At 48.6% G+C, this 19,286-nt stretch overlaps 1 protein-coding gene across 2 annotated transcripts in view; it reads left to right on the forward strand.

Annotated features, from left to right (window-relative positions):
• The window catches only part of DAAM2 (dishevelled associated activator of morphogenesis 2), a 245,128-nt gene extending 230,413 nt beyond the window's left edge, over positions 1-14,715 (forward strand). For both annotated transcript variants that reach the window (XM_074949118.1, XM_074949117.1), the window contains exons 25-26: positions 4,747-4,917; positions 7,641-14,715. In XM_074949118.1, the coding sequence (XP_074805219.1) occupies positions 4,747-4,917; positions 7,641-7,856 (387 nt within the window). In that variant the 3' untranslated portion in view covers positions 7,857-14,715. The remainder of the gene's footprint in view (positions 1-4,746; positions 4,918-7,640) is intronic.
• Positions 14,716-19,286: the final 4,571 nt, after the last annotated feature.

Consider the following 19,286-nt stretch of genomic DNA (forward strand, 5'->3'; position numbering starts at 1 on the left):
ACCACCTTATGCCATGGGGGTGGAAGGGAGAGACCGATTCAGAGAGAAGAGTGCCACCTGCTGAATCACTGCAGCATACTGTGTTTTCAGTAGAGTGCTCCCATTCAAGTAATGGGCAGGGCTGATGCTACTTATGCTAGAAGCATTGACCAGATCATAAGAGGAAGTGATACAAGCTCAATCAATTTATTTGTGTCCGTCCATTGATGATGCAGCATTATGCAACCCACAGGTTATCAGGAACCCACAATTACCTGCGACAAACAGGGCCCAAATGACGAAGGCTTGATGGCACCTCAGGGAATAGTTCACCTATCCATGAGTAGAGGGGGAAGGAGGTTCATGGCAAGCCCATCTTCAGGGTCTCTGTGCCCACTGTAGAGGGGACTATATGAAGGAGACGCTTGTAGTCCAGAATAACACGGAGCGTCTGTGAGATGTGGACTGGGGTTGACACAAGGAGGCATGAAATGCAGCAGATCTGTCTCGGATGCCCATGCTAGGGCATGTGTAATTCACTATCTCAAATAAGATAAACATGTCGTTTCTCGTAAGGCCGACAGCTATCGTAAAGAATTGTGACAGCCCAGGAGCACACAGCAGGCTCAGCCTGAGGCATGCACACATGCAGAGTTAATGGGCAGCCAGCCGGGGATAAGCCAGGCAATCAGAAATTTCCACTTCAACAAGGAGGCCCGTTGAGTCGTAATCACCCTTCACATGATCCTGACCATTTTACACTTCAAAGCTGCTAGTAAGGCAGAGGCTGTGGCAATGCATCACATGCTGCTCATGCAGTGTAGGGTGGACACTGGGAAAGCAATGTGTTTGCAGTGGAGTGTCCTGGGTGGAGATGGTAAGTTCTGAGAGGCATATGTTGCAAAACTGATTCAGTTGGTAGGTAGGTAAAGTCCTAAAATAGAGGGGTGTGTTGGAATTTAAAGGGTATGAGGTTTCCTTAGCATCCCACCTTCAGTGATACTTGCATTTATAGAGTACTCTACAGACATTAACTAACTAATTCCTTGCAAGTTCCAAACTCCAGAGAAAATAATAAAAAATAAGTAAATAAGATTTTGGGGGTCTGTTCAAAAGCATCTAGCAGTCTGGATTTGGCTTGTGGTCCCCTATTGACTACCGCTGGACTAGCAGAAGGTCATATCAGTGGCAGAGTTGGGTCTAGAATCCATTCTTCTGGTTCATATTCCTCTGCTCCAACCACTTTTTCTGAGTGGGGACCAGAGAGAAAACATTTAATTAAATAAACCATAGTTTTTGTTTCATTGTTCATTTGTTACCTTTTGTAAACTTGTATGTTTCTACTTTTCAGATTTCATCGCTTTACAGTAAGCAAATGTGGTATCATGAGGTGTCAGAGTGCATCCAGCACAGTTCTTCCTCAAAGTTCCTTCAAAATCTAGAACCAGTTATATTCATAAGACTCTCCGACAGTTATTTTTCTTTAATGAGGGTATGGTGCCTTTAAGGAGGCAGTGGACTGTGATTCCATTTAGTGAGAGGAGCAATGACCAAAGCATCCCTGCTGATGAAGCAAGAGTAGCTGGTGCATGGTCGCCGTTGGGCAAATGGCAGTCAGGAGTATAGAGTGTGCATTCCCCCTTTTTAAGGGAATTAAGAATGGCACTTGGGAACTATGCCCATGTTATACGTAGGCAGGATTCAAGAGGCCCAGAAAAGGGCCGGGTCTTTGAGAGTCCAATAAAAGGAATAGGCAATACTTATGTACTCTGTGGGATTGCCCCTCCGTTCATTTAAACCAGTTTAGTATTTGTGCACCATCTCACTCACCTTCCCAAAGTTCGATAATCCAGACAATGTTAAGATTCATTCCATTTCTGCACTGGTGCTCCCATCCCTACCTACAAGAACCCCTGTGACAAAAACTGACCATCGCTAGATGTAATGACTGCCCATTGTGTGGTGTTGCCAGGGACTAAACCCAGGATCTCCAGTGCTAAAAGCACAGGCTTCTGCCACTTGATCTAACAGAGTAACTCCTCCTGCTGGCGGCAGTAATAACCTCTTATCCTTTGTGAACTAGATACTAGTGAGAAACCGTACAGAGTTGAGGATTTGGATTCTGTCCCGCCTTTGAATAAATAAGAGTCATTCTGGCAAATTTTGTGGGAGTTCAAAGGGCAGGGAATTGCCTAGAACAAGAGAGAGACCATTTTGTGCATGTTTTGTGTGGGGAAGGAATGTCGCTGGTCTTGATTTGTGCCTTACTTTTTAGTTCTCTGCAAACCATGGCAATGAGTTAAATGGGAAGGGATCTTCTTTTTCAGGTTTCAAAGGGGCAGTCTCCACAATCTCTGGCATGTCTCCCTGGGGAAGGGCCGGAGTCCCCAGCAGTCAAAACATATGATGCTTGCTCTCTACTGTAATTTTCTCAATATATATGTCCAGAGATGAGGGTTAAACTCAACACAACAGGCATCCATTGCTAGCCTGCAATTGCACCCTGAAGTCTTTGATTCTCGGCGGCTGCTGCTGCTATGCCTCCTTTAACTCCTGTCCTGCTCACAACTTGCGCTGCTTGCAGCAAATTTTGTTTACTGTCAGCTACTCTGAATTCCTCTGTTTGTTTGGGGTTTTTTGCCAAAAAGCAACTTTTTTTTTTTTTTTTTTTTTAAAAAGAACTAGACTTTTGCTGCAAACTGCTTTGCACAAGCCTGGCAGGAAGAGCAAAGGAGAGGGAGTGTGGGGAGAATCGCAAAATTTCCCAGGCAGTGCCAGAAAGAAACTGTTCCTTCATCCATTTTTGTTAAGGGATTTCTTTCCCCTTCAGTGCATGTTGGGTGGTGGTGCTTATGCTGTTCCTCTCCCAGTGTCTATCCTCATGCAGCCATCAGAGTTGCAGGGGCTTCTGAGGCTGGATCCCAGAGTTTCTCACTCATTTTCTCACTCATTTGGGATACAAACCACACAGCTCCTGGTCTCTCTCACGTTCTATAAAATCACCCAAGTGGGGGATGGGCAGCTAGATTGTCACCCCACAGACCAGGACCATCGTCATTTGTATTAATTGGGTGTGCACCTAAAGCACTTTGCAGTGATCAAATGCAGCGAATCTTTAGCCTGCAGGAGTCATGGTGTGGTTTAATGGAGGTGTGTCTGTGGGGAGGGCATGAACATCTACACTGGGGGAGTGTGTGGATATGTATGTGTGTTGGCTGAGAGTGCTTATGGGTGCTAGTGTGTGAATGGATCAGTGTTGGGAGCAAGAGTATCATTGAGAGGGCGTATGGCTCTGTGTGAGTATCAGCGGCAGGGCATGTGGGTGGGTTTGTGCGAGTTTATGGCTGTGTTGGAGTGGGTGAGTATGGTGATGTGTGCATGTACTGGTAACGGCGTGTCTGTGTCAGGGCTGCAGGGCTCATGACCCAGAGCCAGGCTTTGCTGTGACTTCACCACAGCCAGATCAAGGCTGCCCTGTGACTGAAGTCCTGCCAGTTGGCAGCCTCCAAATGCTTCCTATAGCCTCAGCATTCGCCTTGTAAAATAAAGGCCACTTCTGATGTTTCCACTCTCTTTTAAGTCCCCCTGGGAGCGCTGGCTGCTTTCCTTACCCTCCTCTCCTGCCCTGTCTGTCTGCAGCCTGGTTTCTGCCAAGCAACACCCTTTGTTTGCTCAGTGGCCTCCACAGTGAGGGATGACACTGCAAAGGGCCAGTGATAGAACAGACGGTCATGTTACGGCAAGGGTCTCTTAACCCCAGCCACGTTCTCGATTGACCAGAGGGGTGAGGTGGGGGAGGAGGCTCATTTGACCAGGCACCGGTTAGCACTCACGGAGAATGCTTCAATCTCTCTGGTCACGCGATTATAGACATGAAAGTTGCGATATTACAACAGAAAAACTTCAAAACCAGAGTCCAGCGAGATACTGCTGAATTGGAATTTATTTGCAAATTGGATGCAATTAACTTAGGCTTGAATAGAGTCTGGGAGTGGCTAAGTAATTATGCAAGGTAATCTATTTCCCCTTGTTTTTTTGCTACTCCCCCCCCCCCCCCCGCCCCAGACGTTCTTGTTAAACCCTGGATTTGTGCTGGAAATGGCCCACCTTGATTATCTTACACATTCTAAGGAGAGTGATCACTTTAGATAAGCTATTACCAGCAGGAGAGTGGGGTGGGGGGAGAAAACCTTTTGAAGTGATAAGCACCCATTTTTTCATGGTCTGTGTGTATAAAAACATCCTCACTGCATTTTCCACTTTTATGCATCAGATGAAGTGAGCTGTAGCTCACGAAAGCTTATGCTCAAATAAATTGGTTAGTCTCTATGGTGCCACAAGTACTCCTTTTCTTTTTGCGAATACAGACTAACACGGCTGCTACTCTGAAACATTCCATCATTGGTTACAGTGATGTTACTGAGGTGTGGCTGGACAGCTGCTCTCTGAAATGACTCTGTGGCCCTTAGGCACAGGGCATTTTTTTTTTTTTAACATTGGTGCTTAACTGGTGCCCTCCAAATCTGCCTGCAAATGCCAGCTGGCTAGTTAGGGGAGCATCTTCTTCAGGGGAGACCCTCGGGGAGAGATCAAATAGCCTTTCCTTAGCCAGCAGCAGATTGTGGAGGCAATTTCCCATGGGCCACAAAAGAACCCAAAGGGGCTCGAGTGCTGTGCAAAGCCATCCCTAGGCTTTATCTCCTTGTCCCCCTTGAACAGCCCTTCTAATTGCCATGCTCGTGTTCTGTTCTTCTCCCTGTCTGACAGTATGCCAAGGCACTGAAGCATTTTGGAGAGAACGAGGGCAAGATGCAGCCAGATGAATTTTTTGGCATCTTCGACACCTTCCTGCAGTCGTTCACAGAGGCCAAGCAAGATCTGGAGAATATGAGGAAGAAGAAAGAGGAGGAGGAGCGCAGGGCACGCATGGAGGCCATGGTGAGAACCGGGGGAGGAGGCATCGGGGAGGGGACGCCTCTTTCCTTGTTCTCAAGAGAACAGGGGCCAAGTGAGACGATTACCCAGCTCATGTTCCATCCCTGCCACTGCTTCAGACACCTTCTCTCACTGTCTCTTTTGCTCCTGCAAGCCTGGCTCTCCTCCACCTGTCCCTCATTTCTCCTCTCCTCTCCTGTCCCAGCTGCCTGTCCTCCGGCTGCCTGTCCTGCCAAAGTGCTCTTGGCTGTGTGCTTTCCCTCCCACTGCAGGCCTTGTTATTGACAGAGAGTTTTCAGTCATCAGGGGCAAACATCTGGTGGCTGCCTTGAAATCTCAGGGCTGACGCGAGAGGGGGGCATGGAGGGCTTCCAGCTCCCAGGGATCTGTTCTGCACTCTTCTGCCCAAAAGAGGTGGTGCTGGCCTGTCAAACTAGGGCATGCTGTCCCAGCCCCCAAGCTGCCTCCTTGACATCTGGGTGCCCCCCTCCCCACACCTGAAGGATGCCATCCGGCCATTGGGCGAGCTGCCTCCCCTGCACACATGGGGGATACCGTCCTGCTTTAGGGCTGATATTCCTGTTTGAAAGCACTTGGCGCCAGATCCTGCTTGGTCCTGCCAACTGGGCTGCTTCCATTCAGCCTGGATTATCATCTGTTCTGTGCCTGTCCCCGGACGGCGCGTTGTGACACTGCAGCACACTGGCGCCTGCCTTGCAGACACCAGCAGCATTTCCCCCTGGCTGCCCTCAGTGCCTTGGTTACAGAGGCTGCCTTTGGCCCTGACAGGGTAGGGAGAACATGCGTGCATCATTTGATTCTCCTGCTGGAACTCCGATGTGTGGGTCCCTGGGGGTCGGGGTGAACTAACCTCCTTCTCTCACCTCCCCCGTTCCTGAGGCCTGAGAACTGCTCCGCATTCCTCTACCTCCTTCTGTGCTGCCGGCACTTTAACCCCAGCAGCTATTGCAACCCAGGGCTTGCTTAGGAGGATTGCTGCTTTGAGTTTTTATTGATTTATTTTTTATTTGTGTATAAACAAACAAACAACCCACTCTGTTTGGCTTGGTTCAGAGGCGGAGGGAGGATTAAAGAGAAATCCCAGGACTTCAGCATTGTCCTTGGAGTTGCTGTATGAGGGGATTTAAAATGCCAGTACTTGGCATCGGTTTATTGGGGCTAAGTATTTAAAAGTGAAGTGGTTCATTGTTAAAGTATGGGTATTGTAGGTCAGCAGCACTGAGACGCCGCAACAGCCTGGGATAGCAGGGGGGCTGCAGATCCGGGGTGGGGGACCTGGGCAGAGCTATGTGTGGGGAGCCCAGGGCTGGGATGGTGGGGGTGAGGGGAAGGCTGCGGGTCAGGGGTGAGGGAGATGGACAAAGCTGTGTGTAGGGAGCCCAGGGCTGAGATAGCAGGGGGTGCTGCAGGCCAAGAGTGTGGGGCACAGACACAGCTGTGTGTGGTCAGAACTGGAATAGCAGGGGATGTTGCACATTAACAATTTAGGTTTATTTCCTGTGTAGGTTGGTGGGGAAGGGGTATGTTTCCCAGTGTCCTGTATTCAAACTTGATGGGATCCCTCTTTTCAGAAAATCTTTCCCTATTGTAACCCACTTTCCTGAATGCCTCCCATCAGCCACCATGCGTCAGGGAAGAGGTAGTGAACAGGACCCCTTCACTGACCTGGAGAAGGGTTGTAGTTGATATATGGAGGTGCTCCTCCTGCATCTCAGAGGCTAACATCGAGAAAGAGAGCATCGTGGTTGGGTCTGTACATGTGGGACAGATCACGAGCCCTAACCCAAGGAGCCAGCCAGTGCTGGGGAGCTTAGATGGACGTTAGTGAGACAAACTCGTATGGCCAGACCCCTTGCTGGTGTCACTCCAGGGAAGCAGGGCATCACCCAGGGAAGAACTCAGCGAGTAAACTTTAAAAAAAAAAAATCAAGTAGTCTTTTTCATCACTGATGCTATTAGTTGACTTTCTGCATCTCCTTCAGGTTGGACAGTGCAATTTGGCTGGTCTGCTTCACTTTCTGTTTATAATTGGTTTCTCTTTCTGGAGCTCTTTCTGTTGCCTTTGTGTTCCCATCACTGTAAGAGACTGACTCCATCCCAATGCATGTGGTTTGATTGAATAAGGGGATTTCTATTCCTATTTGGGTTTATCAGCACACCCTGTACTTAGTTTGGGGTCTAACCTAGGTCTGTCTATACTCTCTCCTCTTTTCACCTATGGGCTGGCCTGTAACCTTCCAGCCCTGTCTGAATAGGGTGTAGCATGTAGCTGCCACTGCCCCAAGAGCAGGACATGAACCAGATTGTAATTCTTGGGCTCTGCTTCTCCCTTGCTCCATGAGGGAAGTATCTGCAAACTGCAAATTACTTGTGTCCCCCTTTAATGCTGGGTTCAATGCAGGACTGGGAGAAGCGGGGGGGGGGGGGTAGACAAACCTCCACCTGCACAGGAGAATAGAGGAGCAGCCCAGTATGGCTGCTATCTCCCACACAGGCTCAGGCATAGGGTTTGAGGGGGGTTTCTTATGCCTCCTTTCTCCCCCGTGTGCAGCAGGGCTCAGGACTGAGCCCCCCCCTCTGTAATCTAGCTTTCCACATCACACCAATTGCCGTGGTATCTTAGTGCCTGCTTGACAACGTCCCTTAACAATACAATGTTCTGTCCAGCCCCAGCCAAGCCTAAATCCATGTGCCTTTCTCAACAGCTGAAAGAGCAGAGAGAGAAAGAGAGGCGACAAAAGAAAGCAAAGGTCGGCAGCATCTCCGAGGAGAGTGGGGAGTTCGACGACCTGGTGTCAGCCCTCAGGTCGGGCGAGGTCTTTGACAAAGACTTATCCAAGCTCAAGCGCAACCGTAAGCGTTCAGGGAACCAAGGCTTGGAGACGAGTCGGGAGCGGGCAGTGACCAAACTAAATTATTAACGACAAAAGGAAGGAGGGGACGTTAAAAGAAAAAAAACCCAACCCAAAGAAGATGATGACAAAGAACAAACGAAGAAAGATGAATGTGTGTGACAGCAATTGGCTGATGGTTGCCCCCAAGGGCTCACCCAGCCCATAGCTGGAGACGTTACCTTTTCATGACCAACTTTCCGCCCCTCCCCCATGCGCCTAATGTGGAATGGCTGTAAAAGTGCCTCTGTGGAGCCAGCAGGGTTTGTGACTGGGCCATTTGGAACATTGGCCGATTTGCTTCTGGGAATCTTGTCTCCAAGCTCAGCAAAGGCCCATTGATGACAAGAGGAAGCACTTGGGTCTTGTGGACCACTCAGCAGCTGGGGGAAGATCGTTCGCTGTGTGCCAAAGTACAAACAAGTAGTGTTCTCCGTCTGTTGAGACTAAGCAAGACCATTACATCTCAGGCTGGCTCTGAACACACCTGATGCTTTCTCGAGCTCTAGAGCAGCCTTCAGGAGTTTTCCACAGAGTTCCTTTCCAGAACCTGGTTTACAAAGAGTTATTGACTAAACCTGAAAAATGCTTTTGATCTCATGTACTGTGTATTTTTATTTGTGCTTTTTGTGGCCTCTAATAGCCAAAGCAAATGATGCTCAGAGGGGAAGGATGGGGTTTGGAAATGAGATGGAGTCCTGGCTTGAAATCCAATAATCAGAATTGATGAAACCATTTACAAAACTTTTTTTGAAATTTTTTTAAAGCCGTTTTCTGGAACCTGTTGAAGCTTCTAGGGATGTTCTAGAACCGGAAAAGTTGGGAGAGCGTGAAAGACATGTTCTAGAATGGGTGCTCTGCATTGGAGTCTAGAAAATGAACCCACAGCTGATCGGGGCCAGATCCAGATGCCCTTAGAGCCTACTGCCATTGCCCAAGGGTAGGAGGGTAATAGCCTCCCAGTGCTGATAATTTCATACTGCTTTTGCATCATTTTGTTAGCGCAACCCAATGGAAATTGGGAACTGTATGGGATCATCACAAGGTCCTAAATAAAGACAACTTTATTGGAACGAACTAGAGTTTGCATCGAAGTTGTCTTCTCAGCAAACCCCTGTGGGAACCATAGAACATCATACTACGTGAAGGACAGCCATGTAAAAGACAGGGTCTTTTCCACTTCTAAGCTGTTGCTCGCAATGAAGGTGCCATAAACAAGACAGGAATTAATCAAGAGGACACAGATCTGAATGGGTCGAGGGCTTTGAAAATTAGTTAATTAATAGGAATTTTTTTATTAAAAAACAAAAATGTAAAGCACACAGCCAAAAACAAACAAGCCAACAAGAAAGCCACTGACTATTTTGTTGCTATTTCTGATCACCTTCACGACTCTAGTAATGAGACTAGCTTATGCAGGTTGTCACGGTTTCTTTTGTCTTGTCTTCCTTAAGTGAGCTTTTTGGTTATCTTCCCACGGAGAGAAAAAGGAGGAGGAAGAAAGGAGCGTTCTGGATGTGATATTCGATGAGAGAAAGAGACCCATCGTCTGCAAAATATGCATTAAAAAACAAACAGCAGGAAATCTCAGTTTGGAGGAAGTCAGAAAAGCTCAGTTTGTCACTTTAATTGCTTGGCTTTATTTTTCTCCAAATGTCACTTAATCTCAGGCTCAGCATTGAGTCTGCAGGACAAAACTCCATGCCCCAGGCACACTGCCTGATCAGTATTATATTCAGACAACATCGGGGAAACGCACTGTGGAGGTTCTCTGAACTTTGGAAGGTTAAATAATTATGTAAACTATGGAGATAAGAAAAAAAAGTTAAAAACTGTAATGTTGTTTACTGTATTTTGAGTCTCCTTCCCTAGAATTTCCCTATTGATGACATTCCAGACCACTGCACCTCTGCAGAATACTCATGGTGAAGAGCTGGTATCTTACAAGAGCTGCGTGCATTCTCCTTCAGTATTATTCCCTTCCCCCTCGGGGATTAGCAGTTAACAGAAATGTCCATTGTGGCAGACACAGGCACCTTTTAGGAGAGAGATTTTGTATTTTCATACCAGGTTTTGAAAGTTTAAGAAAAAAACTCACGTTTTTAAGCAATTTTTTAACAACTCCAAAATAGATTTTTAAAAAATCTCTTCTGTAAATTATATTCACAAGCTCCTTGCTGCCCCCTATCAGATCAGTGCTCTATTCCAACACTATTTTTGGTGGCCGATGGGTCACTATTTTTTTTAAAGCATGCCATATAACCCACCCTGTGAGAGCCATATGAGAACGTAATACATGCCAAATTGGTGTACAATTGAGTTTAGTTTTTGGTAGTCTCCAAATTCCAAGTGTGAGATTTTTAAGGATTATAAATATCAGGATTTTTTTAACCTGTTTTATCTTCCCCGGTTTTAGTGCTCACCCACTAATTCATAAGCCCTAGCTTATCACTAGTAGCAAGCCCTCTGTGCCCAGCTATCGTCCACCCTTTTAACTGTGGGCCGCACTGTGGACTTAGATTACTGTGACTGAAAAGCCTACAGGAGCCCCTATACACCTTCTAGATCTACTCCTGCTCTATTTCTCACCATCAGGTGTTTGAGTCTCTGATGCTTTTTTGCTTGAGTCTCTGACGCTGGATCAAGGCTGCTTTCTCCATCCTAAGGAGCCTTTAGCGCGTTCCCCTTCTCTGATCGCCTGCCCCATAGCAAAATGCTCTTGGGAGAAGGAGGCCCTTGGTGAGGGCTTGGACACACTTGCTTTGAATCCTGAAGGTGGGCAGCATTTCCTACCACTGACAGGTGTTAACAGGCCTTTCTCCCTGTTGCCATGTTTTCATAGTATGAGAAGTGTCTGGCCATGTGGGACGGGAGGAACAGCTGGCCCTGCCCTGGAACCCGCCTTCATGCTGGGACCACGTTCCATCTTGATTTTAGACCTAGGGGTGCTGTGACTCGGTGCAACTCCCTTGTGCTGTTCAAACACAGCTCTCTGGAGAGCCACTAAGTGGCTAAGGAAGGAAAATGAAGGTTGTGCTGCCCTGCCTAGTCTTTGTTCTCAAGTGAATGAGTTTGTATTAGCAGGGGGCCCCACAAGGCGCAGGATATGGGCTGTGATCACTGACACAGTGACTGGTGCTCGCTGTGAGACCGTAAGAACCCGCAGGAGCTCCATTCTGGGTTTTTGGTTGGTTGGTGTTTTCTCCCTTGGCTGCGTCCAGAAGCCAGCATTTCCCAAGATTTGAAATAAAATGTCCATTTCGCTGGAACAAGAGGATACGAGTGTTGGGATTGAAGGGCGGGTGAGAGAGAACAGTTAAATGAAGGGGCTCAGTCTGCAGTGCTCTCCCAATTTCCCATCTTCCCCAATCCCTGGGATCTGCTCCCCGATCTGAGACTTGCCCTGCAATGTCATAGGGGCTCTGCTGCTTTTCCGCCACCCCTGTGCTGCTCTGCATCTTGGCTCAGCCCAGCCCTGCAGCATCCCAGGAGCTTTCCCATCTCCACCTGCTCTGGTCCTAGCTCAGCCCTGCCAGTCCACACTAGCGCTCCTGCCATTGCAAGCACCAGTGGAGCTGGACCAAGCTACAGCTGTGGAAGTGTTTCCCTGAAACAGTCAGGGTAGGTGCAGCCTCAGTGTTTCCCTTGTGGGAACCCAATGGCATGTTCACCTTGAGGGGATCAGCTGCAATCACAGAGAGTCCTGCACATCTGTGAACCTGCCCTTGATCTCACAGCTCCCGGACTTGCTGCTAGAGCCAAAATCTTCTCTGCCACTGCCTTGGGAACCCCCAAGTGCCTCACTGCTGTCCAGGCCTTGCTCCACCCCACTCTGATACCTCCATGATCCTTCTTGACAGGAATGTTTGTAGTGTGCAGCTGGCCCTTTTGGCTCATTGTGGGTGGAAGGAAAATGGGGAACAGCACCGGCGTGGATACGGACCTTCCTGTCTCCTACCATTCCATTCAGCCTCCTACAGGAGCTGCTCACACAAAGCCCTGGGGTAGCATGTTGGCAGGCGGAAAGCAGCAGCCCACAGGAGGGCAGCTTTAAGTACCGCCTCTTTCGTAGCTTAACCGAGGCACCTCCTGAAGTCTTCCTAGCAGCTCTTTCAGAGTACTTAAACCCTACGCCAGCAAGAAGGATTCAGCCACTTTCCCAAAGACCGTCCTGCCAGCCCCAGAGGGATGCTGACAGCAGGCCTGCTATGTACCAGCAAATCCCAGGGAAGGGAAGGCAATGGGAGACAGAACAGGAAGGCCAGGGCATGTGCAAGGTGAAGAAGACACGCTCGCAGGAGAACCTCTCTGGGGCAACTGCCAGTAGAGCTGGGATTTGGTTAATTCCAGAATCATACTGGTGCAAACCTTGGCAGAGGTCTCAGGCAGTGAGAAGTCGTTCTCCCCTGCTCCCCGCCAGGGAGCTGGGTTACAGTGGTACAATGTAGCTTCAACCTCTTCTGCAATGGGGCAGCTGTAAGGGACCAGCCTGGCCCCAGAAGTGGATAGGCTGAACAGACAGAGGTGTGTGTTGATTGAGCACCCTCCTCAGCTCTTTCCACCAGCCAGCTCCTCTGGATCCGTGGCAGAGTTTTTAGCCCCACTGAAGGTAACGTTGCCTGTCCTCCCTTGAGCCAAGTCCCTCCCCTGGAGTCTCACTGCTACAGAAGAGTGTATTTTCTATCTCCTTAAAACTGGCCCCCAGGGTCCAAGTCTACCCTTAATTACCCCTGTGCAAGCCCATTATTGTTAAGAGGGTTGCTCCAGGTGGCCACAGAAAAGTTATTAGCACAAGTACTTAGTCAAGTCCCTCCCTGGCTGGCTGTCTCTGGTCTGGGTCACACTTCTGAATCAGTCACATTTCCAGAGACCAGGACAATTGACCTCAAAGCAGCCCCACAACATGGGAGCAGAAAGGCCAGTCCAAATTCTGCAGCTGACTGAAAATCCAGGCATCAAATCCACCCCTGCCGCCTCAGCAGCCGCAGCAGGACTAGTGCTTAGTGGCTAGAGACTTCCCAAGGGGAAGATGGCTTGGGTGTTCTTCAGAAGCATTTCTGTAATGTGCTTGTGGTGTCCGAGGAAGGGAGAGAGGTTGTGAGGGGCTGGGTGGGCATTTCTGTGAGGGTCAGCCTCTTTGGAGGAATGTTTCCTCTCCTCAGGGACACTCTCAGCTGGGTTGTGGAGAGAGAGGCATGTGTCCGAAGTGTCCTTGAGGGGAATGGAGACAGGTTGTACAGTTCATGATGTACATGATGTATGCAGTTTTGTTTCTGGGTATTTTTTTTATTTTGGTTAAATGTTTTTAAAAAGAATTAAGGTTTTTAGGAAGCTCTAGGGGGAAGCTGTAAATCTGACACCTCTATTTATTTTTGCCTTATTCTAGTTTTGCTATGTTTGCATGTATGCACCGCACTACAGCAAAGACTATTGAGACTGTGCCAGGGCATTACACCAGCTAGCCGGTCTGCTTGGCAATTCTGGGCTGGGCTGCGTGTCATCAGTTGGGTGGGGGAAGGAAGGAGAAAGGGAGTGTTCCCTGGGGTTTTGAAACCCCATTGGCCCATGCCTCCCTGAAAGCAGTGAGCTGGCCCCAACACTATCGAACCCAAAGAGCTTTTTCTTTTAGACCAGTTACAGATCTGTTGCTTTTGCACATTGTGATTTTATTTTATTCCAATCCCGAGCAGTGGGCCAAAAGGTATGAGCACTCTCCTCAAACTCCGCCCACAATCCCCAGTTCTGCCCATCATCCCAGTGGAGCTGGATGTTTCTACAAAAGTGCTTAACACAGAACACTGTTATCCTTTAAATTCTCATAATTAGGCTTCAGAGTTAACAGGTTGCTGAACCAAACTGATACAGTCCTCACCACTCTGAGCTATCATTCCTTTCTGGCTGCTGTCTCTTAGAGACAGCACGTGGCTTTTTTTTTTTTTACACTTTGGGAAGATTTTCTTTACAACTGTAAGGGTTAGATTTTTTGTTTGTTTTTTAATAGAAGTTTAAATCCTGCACATACATCTTCCATGGATCGGCTCCACCCAACTACTGATCCCAGTGGGCAGTTTGTTTAAGGCTACTTAATCCTTATGGGATTTATGGCAAAAATCTACACTGATTTAGTCCAAATTTTGCTTAACATAGCACCTGTGAACTCATATGGCTACATGTGTATGCCAGCACAGAATGGGGCTATGGGTTCTCCAATGGTGGTGTCCTTAAGATACTTCAGAGAGTCATAAAGCCCTTTACCATGTTGTTCTCATTCTTGGAGGAACACTCTATAGATCTTTAAGGCCAGATTCTTCTGTTAGCAGTATAAATCCAGATCAGCTCTGGTGTGGTCAGGTCAGTCTGCCCTGGATTTACACCAGTATAACTGGGAGCAGCATCTGACTCCATTAGTTTCCTTTTGTGTTGCCTACAGCATGTTCCACAAATTCCACACAGTACATTGTTAGAAGGGCTTATCACTAGTAGCAAGCCCTCTGTGCCCAGCTATCGTCCACCCATCTAACTACCATCTGGAAAGGCTTCCTAAAAAATGTCTAAGTGCTGAAAGGAAACGGCAGATGTTTCAGATCAGTGCTTGCTCCTGCTAGGACCTCATCTCATCCAGTCTTCTCACTTCCTTGCACTAAGTTTAGCTTGAAACTTGCTGGCCACTTTTGGATTCCCCTACGTGCTAAATTAGAAGGGGCAGTGCTGCCCATAGGAGCTGGGGAGAGGTCCGGTGCTGCTGTAATGCCTTAGTGTATCCTCATTTCTTGGTCAGTTTGACTATAAATGAATTAAATGTACAAAACCTGTAGTGTCCTTTTTATCTGCACCTTTTTATAAGAATATACTGTAATACTTAAAAAAAAAAAAATTAAAGATATATTGCCCCCACTTTGTTGCAGTGAATTATTTTATGGTTGAATTTTCCATGTGCTTTGTTGGATGTCAGCTGGGCACATTTGATAGGTGTGGGTGGGGGGAGGATGTTCTAAGGAAGTATCTCAGTTTTGGGCCCCTCCATGTAAGGCACCATCTCTCCATGACCTGTCTTTGGGCAAGAAGACATAACTGAGAACACTCTTTGGAGCCCAACAGTTATGCAAGGTGTCCACTGCCCACTGTTTGGATGGTACAGCCTTGTTTTCTGTTACCCCTCCACTGCAGGGATCTCAGCGCTGGGAGCAAGCAACAAACCAGGACTAGAACTTAAGCTTCCCACATGGCATTGCTGAATACCAGCCCAATCCAGTGTCCCCTTTGGAGGATTGTTTTGGTGGTAGTCCTTTCAAAGACCTATCACGTTCCATTCTGTACGTTAGAGGGCAGAGAGTTAAAGGCCCAGATCCACAAAGGTGTTGCAATGCTGAATATTGCAACACTTCACTTTGCGGCACCTAGAAAAACACTGGAACAACACTGGGTACCACAAAAGCTGAGTTAGGCGCCAACCCTCTACAATGAATAGAGAGAAATAGGTGCCCAGGCCTACACTATAGGGTTAGGTCAGCATAAGCTGCCTTGTGTTGACCTAGCTGTGGAAGTGTCTTCACTTCAGTTTGGCTCCCGCCGTCATAAGTGCCTCTCTACACTGATTTAGTAACACCGCTTCCCTGGGTGATGTAGAGTTAGTCGATGTAGTTAGGCTGATGCGTCAGTGTAGACAGTGTTGCTTATGTTGACTGTTACTGGCCTCCAGGAGCTGTCTCGCAATTCCCCACCCTGACAATAAAATCGATACAAGAGCTCCTGGTGAGGACGCACACCGCTGACGCCAGGAGCCGCATGTGCAAAAGTGATTTAATAACTGCAGTGGCTGCATGCTGACATAAGTTAAGTAGATATCATTTTGTAGTGTAGACATGGACTAAGACTAATATCCCCAAAAGCCAGCGCACAAGGTGAGGAGCTGCCTAAGCTAGCCAGTGGGAGATGCCGATGAGAAGGGTGTATCCTAAGCCCCCCGCCCCCACTTCTGGAGTTATGCACCTAAGTTGTTTCTTATGAGAGTGAATTAGGCCTCTGCCTACCTCCACCCAAAACAGCTGGAGGAAGAGGTGGTGTCACTGCCCACCTTATAACTATTGGCCAGTGCTTAGAGCTTGTTCCTGGGGTGGGGGAGACCCAGGTTTCATTCCCTTTTCTGCTTACAAGGAAGAAAGGATTTGAACAGGAGTTTCCCATCTCAGGAGGGTGCTCGAACCCCTAAACTGTGGGATACTCTGTGAGGCTCCCTTAGTGTCTCTCTGTTGAAGCTGTTCCACTTTGGCTAACTAATAATTGTAGCAGGAGAACTGGACCTGGGATCTCCCTCTTCCACAGGACTATAGAGCTATTCTCTCTCTGGCCCAAGGCCTCTTCTTTAGTTATCCACAGAGGAACAGCTTCAACAGGAGAGACTGAAGGAGACCCTCCCCCACCCCCCATAGCTCAGTGGTTCAGGCACTTGCCTGAGAGGTGGGAGACCTCTGTTCAAACCCTTTAATTCCCCCTCTCCATGCCAGAGGGGGAGAAACGGGGGGGCTCCCATGTGAACAGCCTAACCACTTGGCTCAAAGTTATAAAGTGAGCAGTGGTGCTGCTGTTAGATTTTGAAAGGGTCTGATCTGTTGGACCTGGTCTGAGCATGCCCCATGGATTGGGCCCCACATGTGAGACAGGTGCTTCTCCTATTCCCTCCTCTCCTCCCCCCCCCCCCCCGGTTTGCACACTGCCTCGGGGCTTAGGCTGCAGCTAGATGGCTGGGCACTTAAAGAAAGCACCAGGGCACATGCACCCAGGCAGCCCCTAGGTGCACTGAGACCTTTTACCCTGACAGTGTAGGTGGCAGGTGAGTTTAGGTGCCTAGAGGGGTAGGCAGCAGCCAAGAGGGAGTTTTGTGGATCACAGTGGAGCTTAAAAACTGGAAGGAGGTGCCGAAATACCTTTGTGGGGCTGGGTCAAAGAGATTATGGGCAGAATCCCTAGAGAGTGCTATGCCCTTTATTTACATAGCCCAAACTAATCCTGCCTCAGAGAGCTCGCACGCGGAGAGGCCACAGTGACAGCAACAGTCAGAGGATGGAGAAGGGAGTACAAGGTTTATGATCCAGGCCACAGGATTGCTTGCTTAGGTAAGCATCATCTTGATGGCATGACAAGGGCAAGGGAGTGACCCTAGCTAAAAGGAAAGGGTCATCACCAAGGGGGAGGAAGCTTTTCAGGATGGGGGTGAGGAAGACTGTGAGGGCAAGAGGCACAGAGGAGGGGGAGGAGAGAGAGAGTGGCAAAGCAGCAGGGAGGGCAGAGGAAGAGACAAGCTGAATGGTGTGTACTTCAAGGAGGAAAAGGAGTGAAAGGGGGAATAGATTGGAAGATGCAGAAATGGAAAATTTTGAGGCCATTGCTTATATCCAGAGGCTAGGGTTCTCACACCCTGCAACACTGAAAGCCTCCCTGGGGCTTGAGGGGGGGCATCTAATTTGCATCAAAAATTGCATTAAATGATTTCTCCCAGTGAAATGCACATGGCTGTCATTTGTTTGCACATAAACCTCCCTTGTTCTGGGAGGAGGAATGGCTTGTTAGCTAAACTCATCCTTAAACTGCTCTGGGCTACATGGTAGGCCCCCTGTTCGCGTTTGGCTCCTTAGCTCTGGTTCCATAACATAGTAACAGAGTATGTTCCAACAGGAAACTTCAGGTGAGGCCCCAGGGCATTTCAAGCAACACAGGGACTGTCAGATGTGGCAGGCCCAGGGTCAACTCCCTGCTATTGGCTCCTGCAGCTCTGCACCCACACTGGTGGAAGCAGTTAGGATAATGACCCAGGGCTGCAGGCCAGGAGCAATCAGGAGCTAACAGTTTCCACCAGGGAGCTCTAGAAAAGGTCCACTGGGAGGATGCAGGCTCAGGCAGTGGCGTTAGCAGGGAGCAGACCAGAGCATGCTCTTTGGGGCTAGCATTTTATATTCTGCTTGTTAAATGCCCTCTGGATTTCTGTGTTCAACTCACCCTGCAAGTACACAGGCAAGACTCTCTTTCCCAAGGTCACCCTGGAAGTGAGTGGCAGAGCTGGGAATAGACCCCAGCCTCCATGTCCCCCTTCTCTAACAGCTAGACAAGCCCTCTGCATAGTTAGAAAGGGCAAACCACGTCTTTCTACTCAGTGGTCATCAAGCCTAGCAGGGCTCGTGTTCCAGCTGCTTTAGTTAAGTGCAGCATTGTCTACGCTACAGAAAAAGAGAGAGATGCATGCCCTGTTCCACCTGTGAGCATGGGCTGAAGCAGTCTGAAATCTGGTGTGGGAGGGAAAGGACCTGGCACAGGAGCATCTTCCAGCCTCTCCTCCTTGTGGTGATGTGCCAGTCTCTTCTCTCCAGATCAGTGCAGAGGATGGAGGCAAGTGCTTCTGCCCCACAGGGGCCGTATACTGGAAATGAAATCAGACCCAGGCATGAGCTGTCCCAGTGGTTGTGGAGGAGGGGGTCTGTACACTAGCCAAGGGGCACTGGAATCTGTGCTGCCTTTCATTCTCCCTGCCTTTAGCCCCTGGCTCGCCCCTGAGTCGCAGGTGGATCCCTTATCTTCAGAAGCGTAGAGGGTGCTATGGAGGTCGCTGGAAGAGATGGCTGAGTTCTTGGGAGCTGAGCTTGGGCCACGAAAGAACATGACTAATAGCTTTTTAAGGCTTGAACTGTGGTTTGAAGGCTGTTGAATTAGATGATTTTCTTGTGGCGGTAACCAATGGGTGTTTTGAAGTAGCTTTTTGCTGCCTTACTTTTGAGATGTTTTTTCTCTGTTAGCCCCAGTTTGGGCAAAGCTCTGTTGGGGAGGGAGTTGCTTTCCTTTGGTTGGTCCTGGCTCAGTCTCCTCAATGTCTTCCTAGAAGGTAGTGGCAGATGTGAAGGTTGGGCTCTCCTGTGGTGTTATGTGACTATTTGCTGGCACCCATGTTCCTGTCCTGGGTATCTGGGCTGCTTGTCACTCAGTATCACAGCTGATGCCTCGGAGTTGGAGACCACTAGCTAACTGGGTCTGTGCAGGGGATCCCACGCGGGTTCTGTCTGGGCTGGAGCTTGGCGGGGGGAGGTCTGTCTAGAACGACAAAGGACACAGGCATTGAATACTTAAACATTAAAAGAAAAGAGCAGAACGTTTCTCTGGATGTTGTGTTGGGAGAAGGATGGTCCACTACTTAGGGTGCCAGTTTGGGGGACTTGGGTTCTATTCTACTCTCTGTCACAGACTGCCTGTGTGACCTTAGGAAAGTCACCTAATCTTTCCATAGTATGCATCCGATGAAGTGAGCTGTAGCTCACGAAAGCTTATGCTCAAATAAATTGGTTAGTCTCTAAGGTGCCACAAGTACTCCTTTTCTTTTTGCTAATCTCTCTGTGTCTCAGTTCCCTGTCTGTAAATTGGGGATAACAGCCTTGCCCTGCCTCAGAGGAATGTTGTAAGGATAAACGTATATAGATG

This window comes from Natator depressus, chromosome 3 (assembly GCF_965152275.1).
Source record: "Natator depressus isolate rNatDep1 chromosome 3, rNatDep2.hap1, whole genome shotgun sequence".
NCBI classification, from domain to species: Eukaryota; Metazoa; Chordata; order Testudines; family Cheloniidae; genus Natator; species Natator depressus.